The 21,388-nt window shown below is 38.3% G+C and overlaps 2 protein-coding genes across 2 annotated transcripts; both read left to right on the forward strand.

Moving 5' to 3' along the window:
- Positions 1–1,468: 1,468 nt before the first annotated feature.
- lman1 (lectin, mannose-binding, 1) lies at positions 1,469–12,345 on the forward strand. The gene is made up of 13 exons (XM_005948920.2): positions 1,469–1,729; positions 2,755–2,909; positions 5,065–5,172; positions 5,499–5,560; positions 5,867–5,966; positions 6,099–6,222; positions 7,331–7,389; positions 7,602–7,734; positions 7,994–8,181; positions 8,477–8,553; positions 11,376–11,538; positions 11,626–11,750; positions 11,844–12,345. Exons 1-13 carry the CDS (start codon positions 1,510–1,512, stop codon positions 11,878–11,880), a joined length of 1,551 nt encoding a protein of 516 aa, XP_005948982.1. The 5' UTR covers positions 1,469–1,509; the 3' UTR covers positions 11,881–12,345.
- Positions 12,346–14,800: 2,455 nt separating this feature from the next.
- On the forward strand, positions 14,801–20,269 carry cplx4a (complexin 4a). Its single transcript, XM_005948921.3, has 3 exons — positions 14,801–15,171; positions 17,043–17,130; positions 19,158–20,269. Exons 1-3 carry the CDS (start codon positions 15,008–15,010, stop codon positions 19,383–19,385), a joined length of 480 nt encoding a protein of 159 aa, XP_005948983.1. The 5' UTR covers positions 14,801–15,007; the 3' UTR covers positions 19,386–20,269.
- The last annotated feature ends 1,119 nt before the right edge of the window (positions 20,270–21,388 follow it).

Below are 21,388 nucleotides of genomic sequence, written 5' to 3' on the forward strand. Positions count from 1 at the left end.
CAATCAGCAGCAGTTACACACAGCAGGACTCTGCCTCTCTATGTGTGTACCTGTGTGTTTGTGAGTAGAGGTTTATTTAGTGAAATATCCAAACATGTAAGAAGAATAAAGTTTTCTAGTCTTACAGTTAGTATTAATAATAAATAAGCTGATCCGATTTAGTTAACATTGTACTTTAGTAGTAATGTTATCAGTTATATTGAAATACCCCTCTTTTTTGACAAGAAAGGCGGAGTCTTGAGATTCGGAGAGTCTTCTGCAAGAGTGTCCTGGGCTGTCATTAGTAGAATTAATCTATAAAAATAATAATAATAATAAACAAATAAATAAAAATGAAAAAATAAAAAGCCTGTGCATTCCCAAAGTGGCACCTGGGCAGTTTGTGGTTTCTTCCATGCAAACTATTTGCAACAGATGCAACTGGTACTTGCTACCAGCTCTGACCACTCCCTAGACCTTCAGAATGAGATTGTAGCAATGAATTTCAAAGCAACTGCCAACAACAACTTGCCAAACAGCCAGTGAACGCACATTTTTGTCTAACGGTTGCTGGTCGTTAGCACGGTGGCACGGTGGTTAGCACTGTTGCCGCACAGCAAGAAGGTACTGAGTTCAATTCCACCATCAGGCCGGGGTCTTTCTGTGTGGAGTTTGCATGTTCTCCCCGTGTTTGCGTGGGTTCTCTCCGGGTACTCCGGCTTCCTCCCACCGTCCAAAGACATGCAGCTTGTGGGGATAGGTTAATTGATTAATCCAAATTGTCACTAGGTGTGAATGTGAGTGTGAATGGTTGTCTGTCCCTGTGTGTTAGCCCTGCGACAGACTGGCGACCTGTCCAGGGTGTACCCTGCCTCTCGCCCTATGACAGCTGGGATAGGCTCCAGCGCCCCCCGCGACCCTGAAAAGGAGAAGCGGAAGCGGATGGATGGTTGCTGGTCGGTTTATAGGCCTCTGTGACTTGAATCAGTGCTTTGTTTATTTATTACAAATATACTGCATGGTAAAATGTCAAAATATCTCACATGAAAAGGCATTCTAATCAAAAGCATGTTGGCGGAGTGAATCCACCCTTGACATGTAAATGCTATTTCACCATTTTTGTCTAATTTAAATTGAATTTGCATTACAGCTCTTCTTTTTTTTTTTTTAAATGGGGGCAAAATTAGCTTTTAAAAAAGCATGCCAATTCCAGCCTATCACTATGTGGCCATTTGAATTTCTGCTGTGGTATACTGCCTCTGTTCCTGGAAGCTTTATTGTAACTTTTTTCCGTTTATTTATTTGTTGTCTGATTATTTGGCTTTTTTTATTATTATTATTATTATTATATTCGCCGTTGATTATTCATGTTGTCGTTTACTTTTGTTGGTTGTGTTGAGATAGCGCAGAGAGGAAGGGGCGGGACGAAATAGGACCCAATCATCGTCCAATGAGAAAACGCCCTGTTGGCCCAACAGGCATCCCGTCATGCTCGCGGACTCAGCGCTACGTCAGCAGTGATACAGAAACATGGCGGTCCCCATAACGGAGAGCCCGGCTGTCGGCGCTCGTTTGTTGATAACAACTTTTGTCACGACGCTAATATTTCACAGCAGTGTGGCCGACATCGCCGTGGGAGCTTCGACGACAGAGGAGGCTCCACACCGCCGGTTTGAGTACAAATACAGCTTCAAAGGGCCGCACCTGTCTCAGAGTGACGGCGGTATCCCTTTCTGGATCCACACTGGAAGTAAGTTTGTGTCCAGCTGTCAGCATCACTGAACCGCTGCTCGTCAAATCTCTTCGACAGCCGTTTGTCCAGCTGGCACGAGCACGGCTGAGGCCATGTCCTGTTTGTGGTTTGTTTCAGCTCTGGGGTGTCCAGAGGCGACAGCGGCTTGTTTTGTTCATTCACAAGTGCACTAGGAAATGCTTTGATTTTAGCACTCGACTCCCAGTCTCATTTTCATTCAAATCAGTGCAGAGCTGAATAAGTCAGAGTTAAGTTCGAAGTCCTGACTGGCGCTGAGGAGTGTGCAGACACAGGCCTCCTCATTGTTGAACTTTCCTCTTGCAAAAATAGGCCTTTGGAGTCTTGCATCACACTGTGAGTATTCCTGCTGATACAAGAAAGCTGCACCAGCTTACACTGCATTCTCTCTAAATAACACTGCATGAAGACCACCTTCATTAGCATTCTGCAGGTTATTTCCTCAGTGAACTGTTTATTGGTGGCTTCATTAAGTGTGTGAGTAGAGGTTGACAGGAAGCAAAGAGAGAGAAAACAGAGCACCCAACATATTGTTAATAAACTTTTTTTCTGTTGTCCCCCAACAGCTGCAAAGATTACTGTTACATTTGAATGCATATTAAATATGACCTTTTACACATTCCCAGAGCACAAGCTGATGCTCTTCTTTGCTCATTTTGTCTTACAAGAGCTCCAAAGCCATACTTCCTGTGATATAAAACTGCTAAAAATATTTATTCATTCATTTATTTATTTATTTATTTATTGACCTGGTACAAAGTAGAAGCAGTGTAGCATTTGGAGAGGGGAAAAAGCATACAAACAAATCAGGTGCTAGGCAGTAAAGAGCTTATCAAGTAGGTACAACTTGATAATGCTGACGTGTAATAACAGTAATACACCTCTGCAGCAGTAGTGGGGGAAAAAACAACATTTATTGTGTCACTGAGTTCTTTTCCACCGATTCCTCAAAGTTTGTGATAAATTAGTAAGTAAACTCACTTTGCGTCCTCTCTCTGTTCTAGATGCCATTCCTAGCGCAGACCAGGTGCGCATTACGCCATCCCTCAGGAGTCAGAGGGGTTCTGTTTGGACGAAAAACAAAGTCAACTTTGAGCACTGGGAGGCCGAGGTGACATTCAGGGTATCTGGAAGAGGAAGAATGGGAGCTGACGGTTTGGTAAGAAGGGGAAAAACCTCAGTGTGGGCTGATTGTGCAGCTGCGAGGGTCTAGCTTAATTTTCCACCGTCTACTCCAGCATACTCCAAGCTAGCCTGTGCCAGTCTCTTCCTCATGATGAGCATAAACATAAAGAGAAATCTTTCTAAAGCCAATAGGAAACAATTTTTTTCAAAGATGATAAGAAAATGTGTGTTTGTTAGCTGACCTTAACCAGTCACATAAATGGCTGAGGAAAAACACTCTCAGTGATCCCACACTGATTATCACTGCTTCTGGCTCAGCTCAGCTTAAACCCCCTCCTCTATATTGGACATTTAACAACCACGTATGGTGGTAACTCCTTGAGGTGGATGGCTGTTGCTCGGGAAACTGGTTGCAGATCTTCTGCACCAAAATAGTAGTTTTTCACGTTTGTCTGCAGTTACTTGCTAACTTCTAGCTGAGTGATAGTAAAATGTCAAAAGGTCCAATGCAAATTAGAAATGAAAAAGGTTCACCTTCAAAATAAAGTTTTGGCTCAGTGCTGCAGCCAGCATTTTTCAAAAGGCACATCTTTTACTTTGAAGGCAAACCTTCCCCATTTCCACTTTTCACAGTTTCACTACTGCTCAGAGAGCAGCTGGGCAGTGTTTGTAGACAAGACCGCAACTTCCATTGAAACAAAGACTGTAGCAATATGGTAGCAACCAAAGCAGTCACAATAAGGGTTTATCTTACTGCTTGTGCAATACACATTTTCACTTAGCAACAAGGGTTGCCAGGGGGTCACTGACCAGTCCATAGGTCTGTGTGACTGGGACTTCAGCAATCATTTTCCCTGTAACTACCATCAACAGCCAATAACTAGTTGAGGAATAATAATTTTTCCCTCATAGCCAGTATTGACTGTGTGGATGGAAGAAATCTCCCCGTTGCTGTACAACAGGCCAATATTTCTTTTGTGGATAATCTAATAGTAGATATTAAGAAACTTGCTTCTAAAACCTGTTTCACCTACACACCCTGTTTCAGGTGTGTCATACCCATAGGGTTGTATGACAAACACTGCCTGACAAGTGTAATGTGAAGCATAAAGATATTGAGTTTACTTGTAAAGTAAAATAAAAGTAAAATTGTATTTGTATAGCACCTTTCAAGACAAAAATCACAAAGTGCTTCACAGAAAAACTAAAACATAAAAACAAGTTTAACCTTGTAAGAGGTTAAACTTCTCTGGGGAGCCTAAATGAAGCACTTCACCCAAATACACAATTGCATGCTACAAATATGTAAAATTGCAGATTTTTATATTGTCAATGATGTAGCAGTATTTCATGCAGTTCAGTTAGGTGCTGTTTCATGTATATAGCACCATATTCACAATTAATCTCAAGATGTTTTATATTGAAAGATTGAAAGAAAACCCCAACAATCAGAGATTAATAGTGACTAATGAGTAAATACAGAGTTGTGTGTAAACACGTCAAGAGTGAAAAGAGGTGAATAAAGAAGAAACACACAATGCATCACAATAGACCCAGTAACCTTGGCCTGTTACACCATATCATCATCTGACACAAACTTTAAGCTTTATCAGAGAGGTTTTAAGGCTAATCTTAAATAAGTGCGCTTCCTTCTATTTTTAAATACTCTAGGAACCCCAAGTAAACCAGCACTCCGAGAACAAAGTGTTCTGACAAGGACACTATAGCTTATGAAATGAACTTACACTGTATCCGTTTAGGTCAGTTGTTAGCAAGAAATTGGAGTAGAGAAATGGTGCACTGTGTAGTCAGTAAGTGGCATTTTAATCTTTATTAGATAGTGACAGTGTAGAGATAGAAAAAGGAGAGAGGAAATCAAAAAGAGAACAGATAAATGTATGACACTCAACTCAGCTGGGCACGCAGAAAAGGCTCTGATCTGATCTGATCACACTGTCTTAAAATAATATTGCCAAACAATCAAAATAAAAATTGCTTTCCAATAGAAAACAAATATATGTGTATGTTTGTATATATGTAATCACCCATATATCAAATTTCCTTTAAATATTAAATCAGATATTCTTTATTCAGCTCTAATCCCATGGATTCCAAACAAGTTCTTTCACATAAATGAGCTATTTATTGTTTTTTATTTTTATTTACTGACTTATTTTTATGGCTGACAGGCCGTGTGGTTCACCAGCACACAAGGCCTGGAGGGTCCAGTGTACGGAGCTGCTGATCAGTGGAACGGAATTGGAGTCTTCTTTGATTCTTTTGACAATGACGGAAAGGTTGGTGTCAGCTATAGTTTTTAATAATGGTAAAACCTTGATGAGTAATAAGTGTAAAGTGTAAAGCACTATAGTTTTATTCACATTTGTTTCTGTTATTGTGTGGTGGGAGCAGTCGGTTGAGAGACTTTCTGCCTATATTATAACAAACAGCTTGATTTCTCAGTCAGGAATCATGTTAGCAATTAAGAACCCAGAGCTTTTTGTTTATGTGAAATTTAAATTTTACTTAGTTAAATAAGATTACCTAAACATCAAATCTATTTCTATGCTTTAGATGACAAAAAGGATTAAGTTGTTTCTTTGTTTTCTGGGAATCTTTCCAGAAAAATAACCCAGCTATTCTCGTCGTGGGAAACAATGGCAACCTTGTTTATGATCATCAAAAGTAAGTAAACATTTCTTGCGCTTTCCTCTGATGTCATCACCAACTCGAATTTTACCAACTTAAAGAAGATTAGGAAATATGATTATATTTGCTTGGAAAGTAAATAATCCTCTCTCCTTCCTAATCTCCCTTGGGCGAGTGAAAGCTTTAAATCATTTTTTTAAATCTTAAATTCTGTGCCTACTGTACCATAAAGTATATACGCAGGCATGAATGTTATTATCTAATAAACGTGAGTGTGTTTTCCTCAAAGTTTAACCGTAATTATGAGGTGCAAGTAATAGTTTTTTGTTTGTTTTCACGCAGCGATGGCTCCACGCAGGCCCTCGGTACATGTTTACGAGACTTCCGCAATAAACCCTACCCTGTCAGAGCCAAAATAACATACTACAAAAGGACACTGACGGTAGGAGAAAACATGAACCTTTTAGCATTAAGTGTGTATATATTCACAATGTGAAGTAAGAGGAAAACAATGGCACTTTTGAGACAGTAAAAATGTAGCTGTGTTTTTATTTTTGCTGTTTTTCCTCTTCAGGTCTTGATCAACAACGGTTTCACTCCGGACAAAGAAGACTACGAGTTCTGCACAAAGGTGGACAACATGGTCATTCCATCTGACGGTTTCTTTGGCATTTCAGCTGCTACCGGTGGTTTAGCAGGTATTATTCTATTTGCTGTTAAAAGACTGGTAAAAAAACCCAGCAGTCGCTCTTAGCTCACTTTCTAAACTGAGCCACGCTCACAGGCATTTTATCAGCCGCATATTTTTCCTCTTATTGACTTAGCTCCTCCTTTTACCTTCAAAACCATCCATATGAGGTGATAGCTTCACACCACAGCTGCAGATTTGGTGGCTGCACAGAAACAGTTTGAATCTTTTGTTCCACTATTTCCCAAACAGTGACTGTGGAGGTCATTTGAGTACAGTCCTTTTCTTAGCAGTGTGGTCTTCTGCTGCTGTAGCCCATCTGCTTCAAGGTTTGATGTCTTGTGCATTCTGAGATGCTTTTCTGCATTTCTTGGTTGTAAAAATGGTTAACTGTCATCTTCCTATCAACTTGAAGCAGTCTGGCTATTCACCTCAGACGTTAACAAGGCATTTCACCAGTTTTTGGAACTGGAACTCGCTAGATGTTCTCTCTTGTTCGGACCATTAAAACATAGAGATGTTTTTTGGAAAATTCCAGCAGATCAGCAGATTCTGAAATACTCAGATTAGACTGCGTGGGACCGACAACCATGCCAAAAATCACATTTTTTTCCTCATTCTGATGCTCTGTTTGAACTTAAACAGGCCCTCTTGACCATGTCTACACATCTAAATTCTTGCTGCGATTTAACTGGCTAATTAGATGTTTGTATTAATGAGGAGTGGCAGTAGTAGCACTAGAAATATTTCAGGTCTGCCTTCTGTTAAAGACTTAATTTCATTTGTACTGTCTAGTAATTTTCTGTAGTTAAAACATTATTGAAACATTACCTCAGTCTTATGATGACGTTACTAGTTTTGCTGGTCTGGTCTTGACTAGTTAAATTGTTTCCATCTTAACATTATTGCCTATTAGTGCTACCTTCAGTCCTTGTTCCTAGTATCACTATTTGACTTACTGCTTATTGGTAATTGCTAATTACTAATATAGCATGATAGTATTACCTTATTGCAGTTGTTTCTGACATATTATATTATAGTCTTAAAGTGTGGTAATTCAATAATTTTATTTCTGATGTTTGTGATTTTTCTCATTGAAATTTTCTTTTGTCCGTCAGATGACCACGATGTTTTATCCTTCTTGCTATTCAGACTCACAGAGCCTGGCCAGCAACCGGTAACTACATTTTTTTTTTTTTTTTTTGTCTAGAACTCCTAATACGTTTCCAATCCGTTGTGTCTTTTACTCACTCTGTAGTTGTGTGTGTGTGTGTGTGTGCGTGTCTGTCTGTGTGTGTGGACGTGCATGTGTGCGTGCATATGCACTATACACCCAAGCAGAGCCTCTATTGAGTTCACAGAGGGGTTTTTTTGTCTTTCCCATTGAAGCCCCCAGTTGAATCTGAGATTCCTAAAGAAGAGAAGGACAAGTACCAGGAGGAATTTCAGAACTTCCAGCAAGAGCTCGATAAAAAGAAAGAGGAATTTCAGAAGGAGCACCCGGACGTCCAAGGAGAACCAAGTTAGTTTTCTGAGGCATGATGGTCCAAACAGTTGTGTAAAATTACACAATGAATGAAAAATACACATTTGTTTTTATTTATATTCTATATTAATCTGTTACGTGTTACCTAAAAAAAAAAAAGTTAAATTATTTGAAAAATATGAATCAGAATACATTCAAGACAAATATGTCCAAATATTACTTTTGTAAATCTACATGAAAAGTTTACAAATTTCTTTTCTATAATTAGGTTTTAATCTGCAGTCTCTTTTTTCAGTCGATGATTTGTATGAGAGTGTGAATGACCGGGAGATTCGTCAGGTGTTTGAAGGCCAGAACCGGATCCATCTGGAAATCAAACAGCTCAACCGGCAGCTCGCTATGATCCTGGACGAACAGCGTCGATACGTCTCCGTCATCACGGATGAGGTCGCCAAAAAGGGGACAAACACTGAGTCAGGACAGGTGGGCATGTCATCAAGAAGCAAACTTACGCAAGCTAAAGGTGTTCGCTGTAAAGCTGCAAGATAGATTTTTATGTTTTGTTACGAATGGAGAAGCATGTTTCTTTCTTCTTCTTTTTTTTTTTTTGTTCCTTTTTACATTTTAAAAAAGTGTGTCGGGACTTTGGACTGTCTTTCTATGAACTCCTACCTTATTAAACTTTTCATCTGAGCACTTATCACAACATAGGAAACCCTTTATATGACAGCTGTAACAGTATGAACTTTGAGACCATTGTGCTTCATTTCTCTCTTAGCTGGATTCTGCTGGTCAGCAGCTGGGCTCCATCGTAGCCACGCAGCAGGAGGTTCTCAAAAGCCTGAACGAGTTGAAGTAAGTAACAACAGTGTTTGTTGTTGACAATCAGTTATTCTTAAAAAATAGCTGTTTTTTAAAAAAAAACAACATAAAGACACATCCGTGATACTCCAGAAAAACAAGGGAAATCCTGCCGCTTAAATCCATCACATCACATTTAATCTTAGGAGAGGCTGGCTGCGACATCACAGGTGTCTGCTGTCCTGATAATCCAGCGGCTGTAACGGCTTCCTCCACAGTTGGTAACGCTCGATTTCTAGGCCCAGATTTACTGATGCATTGCGCCAGTGTAAACTGGGTTTTGGCACAGAGACAAGATTGCCCAAATACCTAATACCAATTACCTAATAAAAAAAACCCTCATTTGCAATGAATCCGTTACATGATAGAGAAATACCGCATGAGCAGGATAGTGTTGCAGTCGTTTGGACAGACTTTTTGACAGCTGATCAGGAAGCAGAGAAACCCAAAAGGTGGCTGATTAGGAATTCTGTCATACCACAATTACAGCACAAAGTGCACACTGATATCCAGCTCTAATGTGCTTCTTTTAAAACCATAAAAATAGTCACCTGTGCTCAGATTTCATTTTTCGCAGAGAATGATTGATTCTGCTACTTAGAATAAGTGAGCCTGATTTGGTGTGCAGGTTCAATGTTATATTAGGTCAATAACATATCTTTGCTTATGTATTGTTTACCATAAGCTCTTTATGGACTATGTCATTGTGGGCATGCCAGCATTTTTAAATATGTCTGCTGCTTGATGAGTGAGTCGTTATGACTGACTTATGAAACAGCTACGTAGTCTTACTCACTCTTTTGTCAGCCATTTAGCACAAATATTTATTTTCCTTTCAGGAAAACTTGATTGACAAGTTTGATTCAATCTGGGCGTTTTTAAAATCGAGCTGCACGAACAAAGAAACTGGATTTATTTATTTTCATTAATGCATATTTGTCTTGTGTTAATTTTAACACACCATCTGCATAAAGATTTAATCAGAATGACAAGATATTAAAGATTGTAGTTTATGTAACATTAATCTCTCATGTATCACAAAAAAGCAAGCTGTTTATATGCCCTAAATCCAACAGGACATTCATTCTCAGATGACTGCATACATGATTTTCTTTATCATATTGTTGACCCATAATTCCCGTGGCACTCAACTCTTGGTTACTCGTTTGCTAAATCTACCCAAGCACTCTCAGTTTTTGTTTTTTGCTTCTTCTTTTTTTAAATCCTGTAGTGAGTGGGAAGATGTAATAATTGAATATTAAGGGTGCTACACAGGAGTAAGCTGATTGGCACAGTAAATAAGTTTGCTGGCAAAAGGCTTCAGCAGCTTCTGCTAATGTGCTAATGTGAGCAACTGATCTGTATTACTTTGTAGATTAAGTGCTCAGTTTATCCTGACCCGTCTTAAACACAGAGTTTATGATAGGACTTAGTCTCGCTCTAAACCTACATAGAGGGCTCTTTGCTCATAAATGGGTCACTTGGAGTAGACGAAGATTAGACGTAGGGTTTAATAAATGCTCACTTACTTCCTCAAGGGAGATTCCCCCCCCCACACACATGTCCGTGAAACAAATTAGATTTTGTTTGTATGTCGTCCTTGTTTCAGACCTCGACCATGTGGCCGAGCAAGAAAAGGCCCCTTCTTAGCACCGTTCTGCCCTTATCAGCTTAGTAGTCTTTAAATACATCTGTCATATACAAGCAAAATACAGTGTCCCATCCTTTTGATTTCTTGTCACAATCTCCCTCAGGGCTGTCTTGCTTACACTAGTGGAATTCTGCTCATTTGTCTTTTTTCCCCTTCATAATCGCCTTAGACGTGTTTAAGATGATAGAGGGGAAACTAGTTGCTTCCTCCCTGTAAGTAATCAACTTTTAGAAATTACATTTTGTTGAGAAATGTGATCCTGGCTTAAAGTCTTTCTTCTCTTCTGGGAATGCTTTGCATTCAATGTAGTCTTCCTTTAGTGATTAATCTGAAAGTGAAGATGCAGATTTACAGATTTCACATTCAGTCCTTGGTGGGCCTCAGCACTAGCACCTCAGAGTGGTTTATTCTGCTATCTGACGGGGTGAATGTGAGAAATGATTTGTACTAATTTCCATTGATAAGTCAAGGGTGAATGGCAGCTTGACACAAATCTTCCAGACAGATGATGAAGTGACCAGGATAAACCAGTCTGAACTGGTCAGCATATGTTCTTTTGACCCTGACTGTTCAGTTAGTGGTGCACAGGAGTTATAGAAGAGTGTTTCTACCAGATATAAATGAGCAATTTAAAGATTGAGACGGTAAAATGCTTCCACGGGTGATCAATTACAGTTAGAAAGGCTCTCAATTTCACGCACATCCACATTAATGGGGACCAGCTATCAGATGCTTTGTTACATTTTTCAGACAATTTTTTAATTTTGTCTTCAGCATGTTAGCCGTCCCTCTCATAGACACATAGATGCATAATCCACGTGGTGTCCCCCTGTTTCTGAGCCATTTCTTATCCCTCTGTACTTGTAATCTGTTGTAAGAACATGTTTTTATAAGGGATTAATTTAGCAATCATGACCTCTTTTATCAGATGGCAATTTTCTGTTTTTTCAAAGTTTGAGAATATGTAGCCTCCAGTGAATAGGGATTAAAAGATTAATTTTTAGACAATTTATATGACTTTAAATAAGCAGCACCTCACAGCATGTTTACTGTTCAGCATGTTTCCCCACATGAATTCAATCAGCAGTGATTTATTTCAGTCCTTTTGAGGCTTCTTTAATGTTAATGTCCAGTCAGTAAGCATGATGTCTCTGTCCTTCTGCAGAAGCTCCTTTCACGAGTCGCTGAGACAGATTGGCTCTGTCCAGAATCAGGGTAATCAAGCCGCTATGGGGACATACGAGACCATGCAACATTTCAGCGACATCAAGGAACATCTGCACACCGTCAAAAGGGACGTGGAGCACCTGGTTCAGCGTAATGCTCAGGTATGGATCGGAGTCTGAACTCTTCTGATCTGTTTTACAACAAAAAAAGTGTTGACTGAACTCGCTGATCTGCATTGTGTTGTTTAGAATCCAGCTGACAAGGTCCTGAAGTGTCCCGAGTTGCCTCCCATGCCTTCCTGCTTATCCACTGTTCATTTTGCAATCTTTGTCGTGGTCCAGTCAGTCCTATTCTTCTGCTACGTCATGTACAAGTAAGATATCAGGTTGTAATTTGGGTTGCATCTGCCTGGAAATCTAACCACTCCTCTAATTTTTTTGCATCCTTTTCTTTATTTCTTTTGCAGAAGTCAACAAGAAGCAGCAGCTAAGAAGTTCTTTTGATGACCTACTTTCATAAAGCCAAAGTGTATACATGAGGGAATGTCCATTTCCATTTTTTTTTTTTTTTTTTTTGATGGGGTTTGATTATTTTCAGTGTAAGTTATTTTACTTGAAAAATTGGTTTTGCTGTAGATGTTTTTTTAATTCATTGCAGATTTGTAATTTGATCAGTGTAACACTTCTGGATTTCCAACATGATGTAACATGTTACTTACAGTATTCCTGGTTGGTCAGATCCTTAGATTCTTTTTAAAAAAAAAGAGAGAAATCTGCCACAGTCCCATTCCCTGAAACAGAACCTGTGTTTTGAAATGTGCAATTTTGTATAAAATACGGCAGAACTATTGATAATGTAAACCCAGACATTGGATTTCTGGGACTGTTTATCTGTTTCAGTTGAGTCAAACAAGTCAGAATCTGACATATCCTCTACCTGAACAATTTACATAAACGACTGTAAACAAATAACTGCACCATGCCTGGTTATTGTTCCACACTTCATACATGATGCGTCTATGCTCAATAATTTGTTTTCTGTTAATTTCTCATTATCCCAATTTTCCCACCTATTGCAAAAGACTTCCTGGACGCTTTATTAGGTTAACCATGCTAATACTGGGTTGAATCCTCATTTGCCTTCAGGACTTCCTTAATTCTAAATGTCAGATTTAACAAGATGCTTAAAACATTCAACAGACATCTGCACATCCACGACTGGACTCCATTGGACTGTGATCGGGGGTCTAGAGGCCATTTTAGTAGAGTGAACTCACATTCATGTTTAATAAACTAATGTAAGATGATCTGTACTTTGTGACATGGTATCATGTGCTCGTGGAAGTATTCATCAGGGGATATGTACACTGTGGTCATAAAAGGATGGACATGGTCTGCAACAATACAGTACTCAGATTATAGTGTTTAAATGACATTGACTAAGGGGCCCAAAGTGTGCGAAGAAAACATCTTTGACACCAGCAGCCGGAACCCTTCATAGGTATGCAGAAGAGCATCTCTTAATGCACAACACGTTGAAGCAGATCCGCTATAGCAGCAAGAGACCACATCAGGTGCAACCCCTATCAACTAAGAAAATGAAACAGGTGTGACAAATCCATGCTTTTGTTGTTCGCACCAAATTCTGACCCTACCATCCAAATGTTGCAGCACAACTTGAGACTCATCAGATTTTCTCCTTTCCAGACCGTTCTTTGTAAACTCTAGATATAGTTGTGCAAAATGTATTGACACAAAATGTAGTTGTTGTGGGCCTCGGATCAATTTCATGGCCATCCATAAATTGGATATTTATTTGACTAGTCTCAATACAGAGACTAGAGTGGCAGCCGACCAGATGAATTTGTTAACTAGAACAAAACTGGAAAACAAGCAAAACATTGTGTAAAAACAAACCAAAACAAATTGTATTAATTTTTATATTTTGGTATAAAAAGTGAAAGATTCAGTTCTTTCGGAGGCAAGAAAGAGCAGATTTACCTCTCTGGGTTTTAAAAAAAATTTGAAAAACCGAGAAGAAAAAAAACTCATATTTGCCATCAACTTCTGAAAACAACTGTGAATAGTTACAGAAAGCCCACCATCTCTGGGCAGGTCATGCAGGATGAAATAAAGGTGAAGAAGGAAACTGTTCTCTGGTCCAACAAATTAAAAGCACTTTCAGAAATGATGGACACCATGAGGGGGAACATCCAGCTCATTACCAGCGCACTCTTCATAAACATGGGATGGTGGTTGCTTCCTGAGCAGGTAAAGTGATTATATATGATAATTATGACCCCATTATTTTTAAAATAGCAATAATTTCTCTTTATTTGTTTATCATACTGTTTCTTTCCTTTATGGTGTCCAATATATTTTGAAAAAATATATCAGCAGGATTGTACATCCCGTCACCTGGTACTTATAAAGCACTTCTCTGCTGTAACTGAGTAGAAAAACATTCCATTCAAAGAACAAGTCTCATTCACCCAATCATACACGCATTCACACAAGTGGTTTTATTTTCCATATTCAGACTCTGATGAATGCAGGTTCATCTCCAGGTGCAACATCTTGCCCAAGGATACCTCGATACGCAGACTGGAGGAGTACTCAAGGCTCAAAACTACAACTCAAAGAACTGTACGGATCCTCTGGTGCCAGACATCACAGGCCACCATGACAGGTCTCATATCCATCCTCCTATGGCTGAGAGCTGCTTTGAATCCAACATGAATGAGGCCTCCACAATCAGGCAGGGGGTTTAAATGTTGTGCAGGAGTTCTCTATGATGTTGTTTGATTGTATTAATGAAATTAAAAACAAAAAAATAAACTCTTACAATCTGCACTGTACTCTCTTTGGTAGAATGAGCACCACCGAGTTATTAAATCAGCAGAGCAGCTTTCCTAAAATGTTCAGCGTGCAATCATTCGTGTACAGGTTCCTCGCCAAACTTGAATTTTGATTGCGTGATAGTGAAATGAAATGAAAGGTCCCCACCCTTCCTGTCAATCATCCTCCCACGGAACAATAGCACTGCTTGAGGGATGGCTTCACGGGGATAAACAAGACTCTAATCCTGCTCCTCTCTCTCCACCCTGCTACTCTGCTCTTGGCAGTATGAGCTGCACACGGGCCAACCCGTACTTTACTAATATGATTAAGCAGCAGTGGGTGGAAGCCACATATGTGTGGTGATAAACTGAAGACGCCCCACTCCAAAATGATTTTTGACACGAGCGCGTCTCCAACTGTTGCCAAAGAATCCCCGCAGTGTCAGAGTTATTCGAAAAACATCCAGAAAGTCCCGCATGATTTAAAAATAGAGAGAAAACAGGCCATCTGCCTCTTAGTATAGTGAAGCAGGAAGGATTAAATCCAGATTATGGACGAGGCAAAACGTGTGTGCGTTTAAGTGTGTGCATGAGTGTGTGTGTGTGTGTTGTGTATGTTTCTGTTGCTTGTTGCCAGTGTGTCCTTGGGTCCATAGACAAGCAGCAGGTTAGCTAGAGAGCTACCACTGGATTTGACAGCTATAGGAAGCTGAAGCGAAGGGGAGCAGGATCATATTCATCAGCTCAAAATTCCTCATAGCCGTAAAGGGTAAAGAGTCCCAGAACTGAAGATGGCTTTCTTGATCAAGAGCATGATTGGGAACCCCCTGTCAGGAATGGGTCTTGGCGGTGGAGGTGACAAAGAAGAGGAGGCCACCCCCTCAGATCCTGCCAAAGCCGCAGGGATGACACGCGAGGAGTATGAAGAGTACCAAAAACAGTTGGTGGAGGAAAAGTAAGTAGCAACATGGAGGGTACCCCCTGTTTTTTTCTTAACGGCTGTCACGGGCCCACCAAAAACAGTATGGCTGCTGACTGTGCAATCTGACCTTGACGAGCTGTGTTCTGTTTCATCTCATTCATTTCTTTCACAGTTTTCCCTTTTTAATCTTAATATATGACTTTAATCTTCACACGTTAGCCTCGCTAAATCTTAATGCCAATGTGGATATTATTTCTTTTGAATTTACAATAAGCAAGGTGTGTTTCTGAACAGTGGATCTGTCATTGAAGGTCACAGAAATCATACCACCACAGTAATAATGCTGTAACATTTAATCTTTTTTTAAAAAATTTATATTGTTCTACAATATAATCCGTCAGGGCTATATGTCATAAAGGACCCAGCTCAGTGATCTTCTATAATCTGTCATCTGATTCTGCATCGAGAACAGTTATTGCTGACATTTTGAGTGACTTATTCAAATTTTGAATTTAAACAAATAATCAAGCAAAACCTACCGCGTGAAGAGCATTTTCTCACTTTTTTTCTTTTCACTTTCTTACTTGTCTTTAAAAATAAAGTAACATTAATAATTTTGCTACATTAAATATTGAAATAATGGCATAATGTGAGTTTACAAATAATTAAATTCAATTAGTTTTTTTTTTTAAATGCACAGATTCTGCAGCATGAAGCAGATCCATGCAGCCTGTATTATATAACAAGTTTAATCCTGCCTCTCTACTCCCATGTTTGGGTACTTAAATCCGTTTAATTTTGAAAGGCATCAGAAAATGTCTACATCTGTATTAACTGCACAATCCTACCACTGATCAAATTCTCCAAAATGATGATTCACACACAAACAGAATTTGTTAAAGAAAGAAAACGAAAGATAAAAAGCACCTCTTCAAAGCAAAAATAGGCCATCTGTAACTTGTACTGCTGTGAATAAAATTTCAATAAATGGGAGTTTGTTGGAAATCTTAACCTTAACCACCTTGTTGTTTTTTTCCACTATAGTTTATATTGTGGTGTCTTGGCTGGATTTCAAACCTGCTTGCCTCAGTCTAGCCCAATAATCCCATCTTTAATTGGCTGAGGGAAAGTACACGAGCTTTGTCTCAAAAATGCAGGAATATGCAGAGTCTGGCAATCACGATCATCACGTTTTTAACTTATCACTGATAACCTGAAATCAAAGATCAAAGTATCATCATTCAGAAAAAAGTTTAAATGTTGTTTATAATGTTACAGTGTAATAATTTATATATTAAATATGCAAATGTTCTTGCTGAGCAGCAGTCTCAGCATGTACTTCATCTTTTAAAGTTATAAGTGTTAAACTTGGGCAGCACACATTAAGAAATATTGTATCATTTTTATTATAAGAAATATTAATTTTACACATTTTACATATTTTTTAAAAGCTGCAAAATAAGAAAAAAAATTACATGTTAAATATTAAAAAAGAACAGCTATACCACATATGTCTAATAAACGTAACTTTATTAAAGCTGCTATTAGATACAGCATGAGCGTTCCAAAAACAGCTAATAGGTAAACTAGCAGTAAGTAAAATGTTATTTTTTATATACTAAACTACATACTGAGAGCCTGTAGGTGGAATGAACCATGTTAGTACATAAAACTGAAATTAACTGGAGGATGTTAAAGGCATTGAGCATTGATGAACACCAAACAATAAAAAGCAGAATAAAATACTTTAAAGATTTTTTTTCTGTAGTTATGTCAGAATTTAAAAGAAAATTTAAAAGTAAACCAGATTTCTTGCACATTCGTGGTTCGGGAAAACTTTTAATTATGACTAATGGCCAACACTGAAGGATAGTTTACTAATAACATTTTTTTTGTCCCGGAAGGATGGAGAGAGATGCAGATTTCTTGCATAAGAAGGCAGAGAGGGCAACACTGAGGGTGTGCCTCAGAGATAAATACAGACTCCCAAAGGTAAGTGTACCCACATTTTTTTACTTTTACTTTGGGGACTTACTCAAATTTGATACAGATTCGTTATATTAATCAAGGCTGTGTCAGGTTCCATGAAATCTGAATAATTTTTATTGCTTTTTGGTGATTTACACCATTGTCTACTAATATAGTAAATTACAGCTATTGGTTTACTTGAGTTAATAGACTTCAAAGATGCACTTTCAATACAAGAGTTCACTTTTGCAAGCATTTTATAAACATATTAACATTCAATATATTTTCATAGAAGCTAGCTATAAACAGAGGTAAGTACAATTAAAATTGCAAATATAAATATATTAATATACCTAATAGACCGTGGTGGTTTTGGTTTAAAAAACATTAAAACATGCTTATACTGTATCTGCTCACAATAAATGTGTTTTAAATTGTTTAAATGTAATTTTTTAATTAGATTACAGGTATGTATGAGGGATTTTTTTTTAAGGATTAGGGCAGGTAATAATAATTGACAACCCTTTATTAGGCTTTATAAAGAAAATTAGATGGCTGAGCTAAGTGCCCTGTCTGTAGGTAGAAATAGCTACTTCATGGTTAGTTTAGGCTATCTTACTCTAATAGTAGTGCTTGGCAACTCCAGCCTGGACAACAGGAGGTAGAAGTCATGCCAGTAGATTAGTGGAAAAAGATTCAGCCAGTGTCCTGGAGATGTTAGCCTATGTGTTGCGCACTGCGCCTTGAGTCGGACAAAGCCAATTGCCACTGAACAGGTGTCCCAGGCTCATCAGGAAGCACCAAAGTTATTCAGAGTGATCTGGCTTTAAGAAACAGCAGCATCTACTTTAGAGTGTTCAAAGTGAGCTATTCCAGGATTTCCAAGGACTCTGAAAAGAAAAAGAAACTGTAATGGAAGGAGAAAAAAAGGTATGGTAGATTTTTTTAACACCATTTAGAGCTAAAGACCAAAAGAGGGACCTTTAATTTGATAAACATGTGATTAACTATGTGTTCTTTGGTGGAAATGGCAAAATAAGTTTCTGTTACAGGTTTTCTAACATCGTGATTGTTATTTATCTAAATGAAGAAATGAAGTGATGACCTTGGCTACCGGAGGTGTTTCTAACAATCTCTTGCAGCAGGCATGTCATTGTTTGTGTTTGTGTTTCAAACGGCAAATGGATTTCTTAGCACTGTTTTTCTTCTAAATTGAAACCACATAATTATGATAAGGATAATGGCTGAAAGAAGTACGTGCAAATGTAATTATGCTTGGAGAATGATGGCTACATCGCTCATCACTCTTAAAGGGAACAAAGGTCAAAGTGTTTTTAATGGAGATTAGCATTTGAAATAGATTTTTCAGCAACAAGAAAAAAGCAAAAACATTCTTTGAATTATGTGAAGCAGACAGTATGAATAAAAACATTGGTGTGGTAAGAAATAGGAATGAGGTCTCGTGCAAGGCTATAGAGGATATCTTTAGATTCTAATAGGAAAGGATAAAGCAGGTCTGCGATAATCCCTCAGATTGAACTTTAAAGTACCTGTAGTCACAGCACAGTGCCTACTGCATGACTATTCCAGATATTAAGTGATTAGATTTTGTTTGTTGAAAAAAAAGGCTTTAAATTTAGCATCTTTTCTGATGCAGTGACACATGAAGTGTGGCAGTGTGGATAATAACATCAGATGAGACTCATGCCTGCTTGATAAAAACAAAGCCAGCCGGAATATCCTCGAGTGCAGTTACTTGAACGTGGATTAAGACAGATATCAGAGTCTATCTGTTTGTCTTCTGCCTTGTTTTTAACTTTGCTTGTTTACAATTTGATTTCAAACCCAGAAAAATGTGCCTAATTTGAAAATAAAGGGGTAAAAGGTAGATCTTTAAAAAGCCTGTTCAATTCTCTTTGTAAGAATTCAACATAAAATGTAGAAATGCAGTGATCATTATCCAGCTTGCTTTATAAATCAACTTTCACCTTAACGCACCGATGTTCCTGGATTCTGACCGTGCTCTCTGTTCTGATGTTGTCACTGTGCAGAGCGAGCAGGATGAGAACATGATCGAGATGGCCGGGGATGACGTGGACGTGCCCGAGGAGCTGCTCAAGATGGTGGATGAGGACGCTACAGAGGAGGAAGGCAAAGACTCCCTCCTGGGTCAAATTCAAAACTTGCAGAACATGGACATGGACCAGCTGAAGGAGAAGGCCTCGGCGACGGTCACCGAGCTGAAGACCAAAGCAGAAGAGAAGTGTTCCGTCATGTGAGCAGCCAGAGAGGGCGTGTGTGTTCACAAAGTCGGGAAGAAGAAGAAGAGAGAAGAGAGGAATGAATATCGCCACTTCCTGGGGGAAAAAACACGTCTGGGATACAGTCAAAACATAAAAATGCCTGCAAAGTATTCATTTTTCTTATAAGAACGAAAAGGCATTATCTTCACCAGGGTGTTATATCTTTACCACAACCAGTCTGCATCTATTTAAGAATATACATTAAAGGTTTCCATGTCAGCTGATTACTCGGTGGGTAATCGTTTCCAACTTTCCATAAAAACAAAATAATACTATTTGAAATCATGTGCTGAGTGCCCTATCCGCTCCCTCCCCCTCATCCCCGTTTAGACAAGAAATCTAGAAAAGTACATTTTCCTGATCCACTGCCACGGTTGATTTCTTTTCATAACTCCTTCATAAAGCTACAGGCCCTGATATATTTTGAAATTTGTAATTGTCATATAATATAGACTTTTTTTCTCTGTTTATCAAAAAATTTTAATGTTCAATCTCTAAAATTGTTTTGCGGTTCATTAAAATAACCAAGACTTATTAAACCAATCCTGTCTGAGTATTTCCACTTTCCTTTTGGTTTCATGGTGATTCTAGATTATTTTTTTTCTTTTGTATATGGTGTTGAACTAATGAAATGTAGTCTTTTTTTCTGTCGGTGTTACTACAACAGGTGATCTTTACAAGTTTTGACATTATAGTTGTAATAAAAACTGTTGTGTCTGACACATTTGCAGAGACATTTGCAGATTTGCACAAACTGTAATTTCAAAATCATTACAATAAAAGCAATGCTCATAAACGCTTAAAACACACACGGTGGCTACACTGAGAAAACTTCAAATAAAGACATGTGTGGAATACAAGTAATGTCTTGGTTTGCATTGTTAAGCTTGAAATATCTTCTCAAATATCTGACTTTTTTATGTGTCAGTTATGTGTCAGCAATTTAAATGGAAACACCTTGTTATGAATGTACTGTGTATGGTAATGTGATTTTACAATCAGATTTAGTGGCTTTTAAACTGGTGAGCCAAGCAGAAATTCTGTTGTACAGACATCAAATATTTAAGATTAAGTAACTATAATCCCATCTACTGAATCAGGACTAATACAGTAAGTAAATAAATAGGTCTTAATTTAATTGGGCATTATCCAAACAGTTTGGAACTATAAGGCAGAAAAGGATGGGGGCTGGGGGGACAGGGAGTCACAACCTTAGGAGTTTCACATGAACCCAAGATGTGGATTTGTAAAGTCTGGAGATTACGTCTAATAGGATCAGCACAGCCAAGGTTGTCAGCCTGTGCCGTCCTCCTCTCTTTCTCTCCAGATGAGAGGACAAACTCAGGTTTTGAAAAACCAACTATCCAATTCTCCTTTTACAGAACAAGGAAGTACTAGCTTGGAATATTTCCATAACACCTCCATTCAGCCAACAAAACCTTTGCAGCTTAAACATGCTTGCAGACATGCTTGTAAAGTGTGAAACAAATGGAGATTTAAGAATGAAAATATTTTCATTTCTAACTTACGGTATTAAAGAGCTAGCAAAAAGTAATGGCTAAACAGTTTAAGCTAACATAGTTAGCTTAAAGCAAGCAATGCACTGTTAAAGTATACTTTTTCTTAAATTGAAAAATTTACTGTTGCTAAAAAAAATAACCAGTTATAATGAAAAATTATATGATTACCCATGAGTATTGATATACATTGCTAAAGGTAAGAGTTAAAGCACTGAAATAATAATGGATAAATGCAGACAAGAACACTAGTTAGCTACCGGTAATCATAATGGCTTAATACTTGAAATTGTTAGCTCCTTAAGGTGCTAAACAGAGAAACTGACTCACCAATGAATGCAGCCAGTGCAGGTTTAACAAAATATTAACAGGAGCAGAAGTTCTGTTAGTTGCTTAAAACATTCTCCTGTATACTCGCAGCTTAATTAGAGTTACCTACCAGCGCCATAATAGTTTAGTTAT

The sequence above is a fragment of the Haplochromis burtoni genome, unplaced genomic scaffold, assembly GCF_018398535.1.
Source record: "Haplochromis burtoni strain Fernald_Lab_line unplaced genomic scaffold, NCSU_Asbu1 Contig_626, whole genome shotgun sequence".
NCBI lineage: Eukaryota > Metazoa > Chordata > Actinopteri > Cichliformes > Cichlidae > Haplochromis > Haplochromis burtoni.